This window comes from Zalophus californianus, chromosome X (assembly GCF_009762305.2).
Source record: "Zalophus californianus isolate mZalCal1 chromosome X, mZalCal1.pri.v2, whole genome shotgun sequence".
Lineage (NCBI taxonomy): Eukaryota > Metazoa > Chordata > Mammalia > Carnivora > Otariidae > Zalophus > Zalophus californianus.
This window is the reverse complement of record NC_045612.1, coordinates 97,834,841-97,847,043: the sequence shown is the minus strand read 5'-3', so window position 1 is coordinate 97,847,043 and position 12,203 is coordinate 97,834,841. Positions and strand designations below refer to the sequence as shown.

General features: G+C 38.1%; 1 protein-coding gene across 1 annotated transcript in view; it reads left to right on the top strand.

Annotated features, from left to right (window-relative positions):
- CFAP47 (cilia and flagella associated protein 47) overlaps window positions 1-12,203 on the top strand; it is a 525,897-nt gene that overhangs the window by 278,643 nt on the left and 235,051 nt on the right. The window contains exons 41-42 of the mRNA XM_027608633.2: window positions 8,116-8,186; window positions 9,736-9,881. Of these exons, the coding sequence (XP_027464434.2) occupies window positions 8,116-8,186; window positions 9,736-9,881 (217 nt within the window). The remainder of the gene's footprint in view (window positions 1-8,115; window positions 8,187-9,735; window positions 9,882-12,203) is intronic.

Here is a 12,203-nt window from a genome sequence, read left to right as displayed (position 1 = left end):
TGTATAACACCCAGTGCTCCATTCGGTACGTGCCCTCTTTAATACCCATCACCAGGCTAACCCATCCCCCCACCCCCCCTCCCCTCCAGAACCCTCAGTTTGTTTCTCAGAGTCCATAGTCTCTCATGGTTCGTCTTCCCCTCTGATTCCCCCCCTTCATTTTTCCAGACCTTTACGTCTGAAACAAATAATACATTATATGCAAGAATGCATGAATATGTTGACCGTTACTAAAACAACTATTTCATAGCTACCATGTTGTTAGTTTATTTTATACCTTTGTCTCTGTGTAATGATTGACAATGACAATGTCATCCTTTTAGATGCAAAATTGTATCAGGAGTCAAGGATTTGGCAATTTTGAAACCATAAGAATAACCAATGTTAAAGTCATGAGGAACTCTTAGTGATTTGTGCAGATCTTGCTAAGATTAAAAAGAATATAGTTTATTTTCCAAAAGTGAATTTCTATTTAAGCCAATAGTTTTATGAGATTATAAGGATTACATTTATTATGCTTGATTTCTTCATTGGTTGTTCTGTAAGAAAAAATGTTAAAGGAGCACACCATTTTTGTCTCACAGCATTTGTTTATTGAATGCTAATTACATGCTTAACTAAGGCATTCGAAATCTTCCTTTTACATTTTGCTTTAATGAACAATAAAATAATGAATTAATACCTTGAGCAATAAAGCATCATTATAGATACCATAAGAACAGAATATTATAGGTATTTTATGTTAATTTCTTTGTATTATGAAGTGCTGGTATTGCTAAAAACTCTTCAGTAAACACTTCTAAGTTTTTATCTTTTCAGTCCCTTGCTTCTTGATTAAGCAGCTGTCTGGCATGATAGATTTTTCCTGAATGTCCTTGAAATAATTTCTCCACATTAATTGCAAATAATTTATAATATCATATATTAAACTGGAGTCAGATGTCAAAGTAGTGCTATAGGTATCTGTGAGCCTAAGTAACTCAAAGTTGGATCAGCTTAATAAGCAGCAAAATTAAGCCTGCTTTCTCTCTTTTTTAAAAAGTTTTATTTATTTATTTTAGAGAGAGAAAGAGCATGAATGAATGGGGGAGGGGCAGAGGGAGAGGGAGAGAGAGAGAATCCCAAGCAGAAACCCCACTGAGCCCAGGGTGGGGCTCCATCTCATGACCCTGAGACCATGACCTGAGCTGAAATGAAGAGTCAGACGCTTAACTGACTGAGCTACCCAGGTGCTCCAAGTCTATTTTCTTAATTTGGAATGCAGTATAGGAATTCTATATCCCAAATTTTAACATGATTTTTCTCCCTATAATATTCTGGAATGGTTTTGATTAGATCCAAAGTGTCATAATTACTGAAGCTATAGTTAAAGATATCTTTTTAATGTTATGCTTCTCAAATATAAACCGTAATGGAAATAAGCAAGTATTAAGACATTTGTAATTTAATTTTGGTTGGAAAGGACACTTTGCAAGTACTCATCCAAATAATTGCCAACTCAGTATGCAGTACAGCTGAAGAAGCGTGTCTATCATGGTCTCAAACATTATTGATCATTCTTTCTCCTATAGTCTCTTCCATTCATATTTATAATACTTTACTGTCTTGGTTCCTTGCTGAAGGCCTCCTTTGATAAAAGTAACAAAGATATAGTGATATTGAGTATTGGTCAGGGAGAACAGGATCCAACATAGAGTAGTTAGGCTTCTATAGATTAACTCTCCAAGAATGATTCAGAGCCGTTTGTTTAAAGGATTGAGGATTTACTCCTTTGCCCCTCTCTGAAGACTGTCTATCAGATCAAAGGTGAGAGTGGAACTTAAAAAGGCAAAGGCTACAGTTTCTCAAGGAAAAGAGATGGTCCCTGGTTTATCACGTCAGCACTGTTCTGGGCTGAATGCTGAGCCCCAAATTCATATGTTGGGTTGAAATAGAACAGTCTTAAGTTTACCCCAAAGGCTGTTTTTCTGACAGTTCTTAAGAACACTTACTATGGCTCTTTTTGGGAGTCCTGACTGCTTGTTGTGTAACACGTCCAGGCACCAGTTCATGTAGCAGGTAAATCTTTATTCACTTTCTCAAGGATCAACTAAAGTATCTAGAAGTCCAACAATCAAATCCACTTTATAGGCAGCAGAAAGGAGGAAGCACAGTAAGAGTGTGCCCTTTCTTTCTCTGTTAGGGCAACTTCCCAGAAATAGCACACAGCACTTCTGCTTATAGCCATTGGGCCAAATCTAGCTGGAAGGATGACTGGGAAACCACCCTTCTCCACATACACGTCACGATAAAATGAGGGTTTTGTCAGTGAGGAGGGAAGGGCCCATGGATACTGGGATAGGCAATCAACAGGTTCCCCCCTGAGGGGCCACAAAGGAAAGTTTTATTTCGACTAGCACAAAGTTATCTAGTATTTCATCAGTCTGGCTTCATTGGCATGGTGAGGCCTTTTGATCTTTAAGTATGTCTTAATAAAATAATACTTAGTAATGTTACACACCATTTTTCTTAAAGCTGCTCTTAATGTTTGTCTCGTATAGATTTCCAGATACAAATAAATTAAGAACATGCATTTTTAATCATGACCAAAATGGAAGTCTGGTGTAGTACCTCTATGATTAATAACTTTTGTATGTAATATGCCATACAATAAGCATTACACTGTCTCAATAACACCCATTCTGGTCTCTAGGTCTAATCAGCAAGATAACATAAGAGAACAAGAAAAGGTTAAAAAAAATGACTCCATAAACTATCAATCTCTTTTTAGAGCTCTTAACAAATATCCCTGTTTTATTCTTTTTAGGCATGTGGTAATGTTGTACTTCCCCAGTTGAAGTTATGTGTGAACATATAACTTAATTGGCCAATGGCATATGAGGAAAAGTGCTAAATGTTTTCTCCAAGGGCTAGCTTTAAGATCCAGTGAACAATTTTTCTCGTTCCCTTTCCCTCATACAATTACTAAGGAAGTATATATAGAAATGGAGTTCCCTTCACCAAGGATCTTTGAGTGCATCCTCTCCACCTAGGGTGGACATGGAACATGAGCATGAAGTAGACTGTTGTGCTAATCCACTGAGATATGGGGTGTTACTGCAGCATGACCTAGCATATGCTAACTGATACTCCTCCTCAGATCACTTCAGTCAGTATCTCCCCAAATAACATTCTCTTCTCAAATGAGCAGTAAACTGCTGAAATTACCTTTCAGGTGGCATAAAAAAAGGTAAAGTTTCCTATTAAAATTTTTTTAAATGCCTCTATAAACTGCTCTTCTTAAGCAACAGACACATATAAAACAGCACACTTGAAACCACATGGGTGATAAAACTTTATATTCATCACACATTTTACTTTACGGGAAAATGATCCATGAGCATAAGCAAGAGCAGTTAAGAACTTTTTATTCTAATTAAATCCAAAGGATTACCAGAAAGGATCAGGACAGGACACCGATTTTAGCCACACTTTAAAATTAAATGGTGGGTCAGCAGTGCTCAGAAATGAACACTATGTAAATAATTTCCTACAGTAATATGACTTGCTGTTTTTTCAGCAACATTGAATTATTTATCATTTAATAAATTCTTACTAAGTGGCCCCTCAGGCAGTGTTCTTAGTACCATAGAAATATCAAATAATTAAGTCATAGATCTGGTTCTCAAGGAGCCAACCATCAAGTAGAGAAGAAAAAGAAAATCTACACAAGTGGAGGCAATTGTACAGAGCAGAATGCATTCAGTAATGTATGTTGTACCAAAAAAAAAAAAAAAAGTTCTGTGAGCTCACTGACAAGGAATGTCACTATCTAGATATAGAGATCTTCCTGGGCTTCTCCTTTCTCTTTTCTTTATGTATTTTCTTGGAGAATAGCTAATGAAAGTACCTTTTGAATAAATCACAGTTGCCTTATTCTCAAAGAGACCCTCAAACCCAGAAATATTGAGTTACCTACACTTTTTATGGTAAAGACGGGTAGGAAAAAAAATGCAGACCTAGAAAGAGAAGACATTTAAAGAGAATAATGAGGTACTAAGCACTTTCTTCTCACACATATGCTATACTCTGCTGTTCTTTATCATATACAAATTGAGATCAGAAATGTAAGATTTTGATGGCCTGAATCTAGAGCAGGGGAGAACTTTCTTATAAGTATAAAAGGAACTTGGGAAGAAGGAATTGCTGAAGCAGTGGAGGAGGGGACAGGCAAGGGGAAATACAAGACATATGCTTATGCATATGGATTATGGAAGAATGTGAATGAAAGTTGAAAAGGTGTTGAAGTGTTTATCCTTCTGCTTTGTCATTATTTCTTATAGACTTACTTTGTATGACAGACTATACCCTGTGAGCTTAGGGGCTTTGTCAGTTATCCTTATCTCCCAGAGTAGCTTGGCCCAGAGTAACCACCCAAATGAAAGAAGGCCCTGGTAGAGATATTTTTCTGAGTCTTGATTCTTGCTAACAACCCAGAAAAGCTGGATTCTGTATGGCCATGATTCTAAGATATTTCACTTTTACTACCCTGAATAATTGGTGGCACTTAGAATTAGGCAGATCTCCAAGGAACACAGAGCGAATCAGAAGCCAGATGTATGTACTAAGAGTCACAGTCTGCCATGATCCTCTGCTCTACATGGGAGCTTCATGTGTGTTTTTAATGTCATCACAGCCTTTGCCAGTCTGAGGAAGCCTGTTCTACTTCACAGAATAATGTTTTATAAATACTTAAAATAAGATGAAAGGGTTACAGGGTGTCTTTATCTTCCCAGGCTGTAATAACAAAATAACATCGAAAGAGTGGCCTAAACAACAGAAATTTATTTCCCCTGGCTCTGGAGGTTGGAAGTCCAAGGTCAAGGTGCAGGCAAGATAGTTTTCACTCGGAAGCCTCTTCTCTTGACTTGTAGGTGGCAGCCTTCTTGCTATGGGCTGACATGACCTCATTGTGCATACATAGAGTGAGCTTCCTGTTGACTTTTCTCATTAGAACACTAATTCTGTTGTATCAGGACCCCACCCTTATGACCTCATTTAGCCTTAATTACCTTCTTATCGGGCCTGTCTCCAAATATAGTCATTTGGAGAATTGGGGCTTTAACATATTATTTTAACGGTGACACAATTCAGTCTACAGCACAGAGGAAACTCATACTCCAGCAGATAATAAAAATTTTTTGAAATCGTAGTATGTTAAAAGACATACTTCTTCATTAACAGAATACACAATAAAAGCTACTGGTGGACATAATAACTACCATACTTTAAAAGTAATTATGAATGTCAATAATAGCTTAAGATATGTACAAGAATTGAAATGTGATATAAACATACCCATGATTATTTGGTGACCAAGTCATATTAAGCTAATGCTACTGTGGTTTGGTTTAAATTGCTATTAAGAGTTAGTGGGAGTCAAGATGGACTTTTTCCCCATTTGAATTCACAGATCCACTCTGTCCTAGCTCTCCAGGTTGGCACACCTTGTTTTACAGACCTCTCAATTGCTCAGGAGCCAAAGAGGTACAAAAAATGGCAAAATCCCATTTTTACTGCCCTCCAGAGGGCCACTAGGTCCTTTTTTGAAGAAATCCTGGACACATGGAGGTTGGAGGGAATCTCAAAATTGATCCACTTATATTCCTTCCTGTGATGCATGAAAACTGGTCTTGAACCAGAAAATTCACTCTTTGATTTGGACACGGCTGTGAATGCTTGCCCAAGAGTAGCTTCAGTGAAGGCTTATAATAAAGATCTCCCCTCTCTACTGGAAAAGGTTTGAGTAGGAAGTCATTCTCGGGGCTGATTTATTCAAGCTCTGAATAGAACCAGTTCAATGTCATTTTGGTCATTTTAGTTTGAAAAGAGCTTCCTATCACTCCTGCAGAGAAAAACAGAAATGTCATCCCTTCACACCTCATAGGTAGGTTTCACTCCCTGACTTTAGCCCACTACTAAATTAGTAAAAGATATTCCCTTGGTGGATCAACAGTATTTTGTGTAATTTTAGCCTCTTTTGATGCTATTTCTTCTTTAAGACCAAGGGTTTAAAAATGCTCCCTCTGCCATAGCTTCCACAATGATTGGTGAGCATTTAGGAAAATGATATAGACTTGAGGTGCAGGGAGTAACCAAAAGGTAGAGTGGGTTTTCTGTTCTGTCTTTGGATCTGCAAGATACTGGTTTTATAAACAAGTTGGGTTTAGCACTGAATTTCTAGACTCAAGAACATTGATCAGGGAAAATAGAATTTACCTGAACCAAATTATTTAATTAAATTATTTTCTGATGTCTCTGAATTAATCATGATAATCACCAGTTATATGGGCAAGGTAATAACATTTCTAAGTCTGCAATTTTTTTCTATACATCTTTACCATAAATAGTACAGGTAACTCAATTTTTGTGGGTTTGTGAGTCTCCTTTGAGGAAACGGCAACTCTGATTTATTCAAAAGGCACTTTCATTAGCTATTCTTCAAGAAAATATGTAAAGAAAAGAAAAAGGAGATGAAGCCCAAATTGCTCTGCTTTTCTATTCATTATGAAAAAAAATGGCTGAAGGGCTGGAGATTGCGAGTATTGAGCAAAATGAAGTTCTGAAATTATCTGAGGATTTTAATCAGGCATTCTCCCCAGAGCTCCATTACAGATATGGCAGTGGAACCATGCTTTGAGAAATAAGCATTCTTTGTTGTTTTTTCCACTCTCTGTATGGTCTCCCCCATACTAAAATATCTAGTATGTCTCTGATAGCCTTAAAGTGTCTGTCAAATGTTCAAATTACATAAAATACTAAAACGGCTAATCAGAATGTCTGTGAATTGAAGTAAAGCAGAGAATAATTATAAGATGCGGTAAACCTTATTAAGAACGTTGTATCAAGAAAAGGCAGTGGAGGGGCGCCTGGGTGGCTCAGTCGTTAAGCGTCTGCCTTTGGCTCAGGTCATGATCCCAGGGTCCTGGGATTTAGCCCCACTTTGGGCTCCCTGCTCCACGGGAAGCCTGCTTCTCCCTCTCCCACTTCCCCCTGCTTGTGTTCCCTTTCTCGTTGTGTCTCTCTCTGTCAAATAAATAAATAAAATCTTAAAAAAAAAAAAAAGAAAGAAAAGGCAGTAGAGAAAAAGAATCAATATGGCTAGAATTTTACTTGGAAATAGTCCATATATTTTTACAGCATCAAATTCAGACAAAAGCAAGGGGCGCCTGGGTGGCTCAGTTGGTTAAGCCTCTGCCTTTGCCTCAGGTCATGATCACAGGGTCCTGGGATCAAACCTCCCAACCCCCACCCCACCCCTGCCCCTGTCGGGCTTCCTGCTTAGCAGAGAGTCTGCCTCTCTCTCTCTCTCTCTCCCTCTGCCCCCCCCCCCCACTGCTCATTCTCTCAAATAAATAAAAAACAAATTCAGGCAAAAGCATATGACAAGGTGAGAAAATATGGAGTTTTTGTATTTTCAGAAAAAAAAATCAGGGAAACAATATCTGAGAGCCCAGGTGCTAATTGCCAGCTTGTTGAGCAAAGTAATCATGAATATTGAGCCATTTGGGGGGGAAAATTGATGGGTTCTGGAAGATATGGAACCTTTCAAGGGAGGCAGTTGTTTCAGGCTGTGGTCTGCTAATTAATTTTCAGAAATGCAACCAGAGCTTAAACAGCTGCCCGTATCTCCTCTCTTTATGAGAAAGAAGCAAATGCAGAAACAATAAGCTCAAAGAAGAGACTCTTTCAAGAAATCACGTTCTAGAACCACTTTTGGAGAGAATACCTATATAGTCCTAAGTTGAGACCACTACTTTTGGGCCTCAGGATTTGGGTTTTTTTATTTCCAAATATTTATTTCTCCATAGTATTCATAAGTAAAAAGGAATTGTTTTTACTTAATTGTATAAAACAGTGGTGGAAATATAGATGATTGTTAGTTTGCTTTTTGCATTTTTTAAAATTTCTGAAACAATGTAAACATAAAGGTGATATATGAAATACATCTGTGGTCTTTGCATATCATGTAGGTAGCCATAATTTTTAAGGATCTATAAGATTTAATGAAGATAGAGAATTGTTTTTGAGTTTCATTTGTGTTTTTGATGTTGTTCTCCTATTTACTTATGACAGTGATGCTGGGAATAGCCCTGAAAGTGATAATGTGGAGCGTTGTTGCCATTCCCCAAATGCCTTAAGAACCTGTGAGTACCTCAGATAAAAACTCATTTGTCGGGCACCTGGGTGGCTCAGTTGGTTAAGCGACTGCCTTTGGCTCAGGTCATGATCCTGGAGTCCCGGGATCGAGTCCCACATTGGGCTCCCTGCTCGGCAGGGAGTCTGCTTCTCCCTCTGACCCTCCCCCCTCTCATGTCCTCTCTCTCTCTCATTCTCTCTCTCAAATAAATAAATAAAATCTTAAAAAAAAAACAACTTTCATTTGTCTTCATGTCTGACTTTTAAAATGTGGATAGCATACCAGTAAATGAAATACTCAACAAAAGATGGTTATGACAGTAGACAGAATGCCAAGCCCTGGGGATTGCTGGCAGAGTGGGACCCTTTGAGGACTCTATATCTTTCTCTTTACTTCGAGTCCCAATTGCCTTACCCATACAATGAATGTATTTAAATAAATGGCTTTTATGTTTCTTTTGGCTTATTCTAAACTGTTTAAACCTATTTAGGTGACAGGTATCACCATGTTTAAAATTACACAGAGAACACAGATTTACTTTGTTTTATGAAATAACTGTAGATTTAGAAAATATGAATAGAACGTGGATAGGAAAATGGATACAGGAATGTTCTGGTTATCTCTAGCTACAGAACAAACCACCCTAAATGTAGTGGCATTAAACAATAAAAATGTATTAGCATTATTATCTCCCACACTTCTGGAGTGACTGGCCTCAGCTAGATGCTTTTTGCTCAGCGTCCTCATGTAGTTGCAGTCAGATGGAGGCTGGGGCTGGAGTCATCCCAAAGACTTCCTGACTCGCATATCTGATGGATAATACCTTTTGGCTAGGACTTCAGGTGGGGCTGTTGGCCTAGACACTTACATGTGGCTTTTCATGTGGCCTAGGCTTCTTCACAGGATGACAACTCGGTTCTAAAAGCAAGTGAGCCAAGAAAGGGATGATTAGGAAGAAACTGTATTACATTGTTTGCTCTAATGTCAGAAGTCACACTGCTGCTTTCTAGCATACTATTCATTGGGATCAAGTCACTAAGACTGCCCCACCATATCACCACATTCAAGGCAGTGTTGAAGAAGTTGTAGACACATTTTAAAACCAACAGAAATGATAGAAACATATATGTATATGTATATATATATATATATATGTATATATAAGTAAAACATTCCTCTATTTCCAGTTCAAGTTTTCTGTTACACCCTGTTATGCAAAGTATTAATATAGTTGACCAAAAAAGTTGAAAATGCTTAGATGACCACTTTGCTATTTATATATGTATATCGAGGCTAATTTTAAATACTAGTGAAGTTCCCTTTTCAAGGAATCTTTAATAGAGGGTCATAATTACACATTTTTGTGATATCAGGCTTGAGATGGGGTTAATGTTAACTTTTATTAACAAAAGCACGTGTCATCTAATTTGGTGTGCTAATGCTTTAAACATTTTTTTATTTATTTCAAAACTTGAAGCACTAATTGAAACAGCTGCTTTATTTGAACAGCACTTATGAAATGATATGTAAACAAGCTCTGCTTCATGTTTTGGTAGCAATTAAGTCCAATTTCATCAGAGAGTTCTTCTGCTCCACACATACTCTTCACCTGGAAGTAAAAGGGACTTCAAGCCTGGAGCTCTTGTTTCTTCCCTTTGACATGCACACGCGCTACTGTGTCATCATCCTTAGCAGCAAAGAGGTGAGAACAGAATGGTGGCACGTGTCTTCATCATGGGCTGGCACTTGAATGGAATAACCAGTACAGGGGGCTTGAAGGCAGCTGCAGACTCTAGTAATGTAGACAGCAATTGCAGCCTTCTGGTTGCTAAACAAAGAGCTTATCCTCACAAATAAGCAGGGTTACACTAGTTGTGGGTAAACTTCATAATGGCTGCCTTAGGAAGTCCCACGGGAGAGATCAGTGGCATGCCTAACCTTGCTGCAGCTCGATCTGTGTTCACTTTATGTAGCTGCATAACAAATTACCAAACACTGAGGGGCTTCAAACAATACTCATTTATTATGTCATGCCATTTTCCGTGGATCAGAGGTCTGGGCATGACCTAGGTGGGTCCTCTGTTTAAGGTCTATTAAGTCTTCAGTCAAGGGACCTGCCTGTGCTGGATCCTCCTCAGAGGCTCCACTGAGGAAGGAGCTGCTTCTCAGCTCTCTCAGTTGTTGGCAGAGTTAATTTTCTAGTGGCTCTGGCATCCATATAGCTTACTTCTTTAAAGCCAGAAAATGGGGTGCCTAGGTGGCTCAGGGGGTGCCTGGGTAGCTCAATCAGTTAAGCGTCTGCCTTCGGCTCAGGTCATAATCTCAGGGTCCTGGGATCGAGCCCCACATCAGGCTCCCTGCTCAGCGGGGAGCCTGCTTCTCCCTCTCCCTCTGCCTCTCCCCCAGCTTGTGCTCCCTCTCTCTCTCAAATAAGTAAATAAAATCTTTAAACAAAAATAAATAAATAAATAAAGTCAGCAAAGGAGAGAGAGAGAAGGAAAGGAGGGATGGAAGAACAGAGAGGGAGGGAGAGAGGCAGAGAGACAGGCTTTAGAGGAAAAGTTTTATGGTATTATCCCCTTCCAGAAAGAAACTGTCCTGTGTTGACCTGAGGAGGGACTTTAAAACACCCAGAAGATATCCCCAAAGATATCGATTCTGTATCAATTATGTGCTGTGTTAAATGAATACGCAATGAAATAATGGTAATTGGAAAGAGGTATTGTATTGACCTGGTGTCTATAGGATCATTTATACATGAAAAATAATATAGTCAATTAAATATGTAAAGAATAGTTTACTTAAAATTGCCATTTAGGAGGGAAAAAATGCTGTTTTTTATTTCCCCTAAGAGAGCCCAGGATTTTACTGAATTCCTGTATATGAAAATTTCTGAAAAATAGTAATGATAGTGTGACTAGTAGTAGTTTAATCAAATACTTCAGTTCCTTTTTTATATTAATTTATAATATAGCTCTAGAAAATGCTAGGGTTAATTCTCAGTAGCATAGTATGGAGGCTGACTTTATTATTTGAATTCAACTATTGGAATATTAATATTTACTTCCATAAATTTTGTCTAAATTAATCAAAATATAATTATACTTAACTTGGAATCTCAGCTTATTAAAACATGTCTTTTGATTACATATATTTTGTTGCTGTCAGAAAAAAATCTTAAGAAAAACAGTAATCATGAAATTATATTGCTATCAACTAAGAAATAATGCCCTTAATCTAAAGTATTGCACTGAGTTACAATTACTTATGTGGGCAAACACATCTATTAATTTACACATTCAATTTATTGCTAATTATATTGAAAAATGCAATTACACGCTTAAATAGATAATCAAACATCCAAGTCCACCTAGTTAGCTCCTGTTCTTATTAAATGTATGATAACTGCTTTGCCATTAAGAGCCACCTGTTGAAAACTGTAAAGTAATTAGGCCTCAATTTGATAGCTTTCCATGTGTAAAACAGAAACATTTCTACTAACACTGCTATCAGGGAAAGGCCATTTGTTTCATTCTAGCTGTTCCATTTGAACTTTCAAATAAAAAAAAAAATGAGATGAATTATGTAATAGCTGCTTGAAAGCACAAACAGTTTACAAAACTTCCATCAATGTTCATAGAAAGTCTTAGCTTAGGGGAAAACCTCCAAAATCCCTAAAAATTCATACTGTCAAATGCAAGAAGTCCAACAGCCTTTTTGCTCATGTGTGGATGGGGCAGATTGAATGGGGAAACCTGGAGTAGAAACATGACCAGGTCCCTGAAGAACAGCCCTCTCTGAGAGGAGAGCTTGACAGACCCCCACACACTGCAAAGTACAAAGTGATGTATTGACACAACCCCAGGGGCTGTGTAAGTAAAGATAATACTTTCGTGCCTGTGTGACCCTCTGCTTTGTGTAGTCCTCGGCTCCCAAATAGGAAACCACCCATCACTTCTGGGATCATCCGTGCAAGAGAGGCAAGGGCATCAGGCAGGGATCCTTGACATGGGCCCTGCGTTAA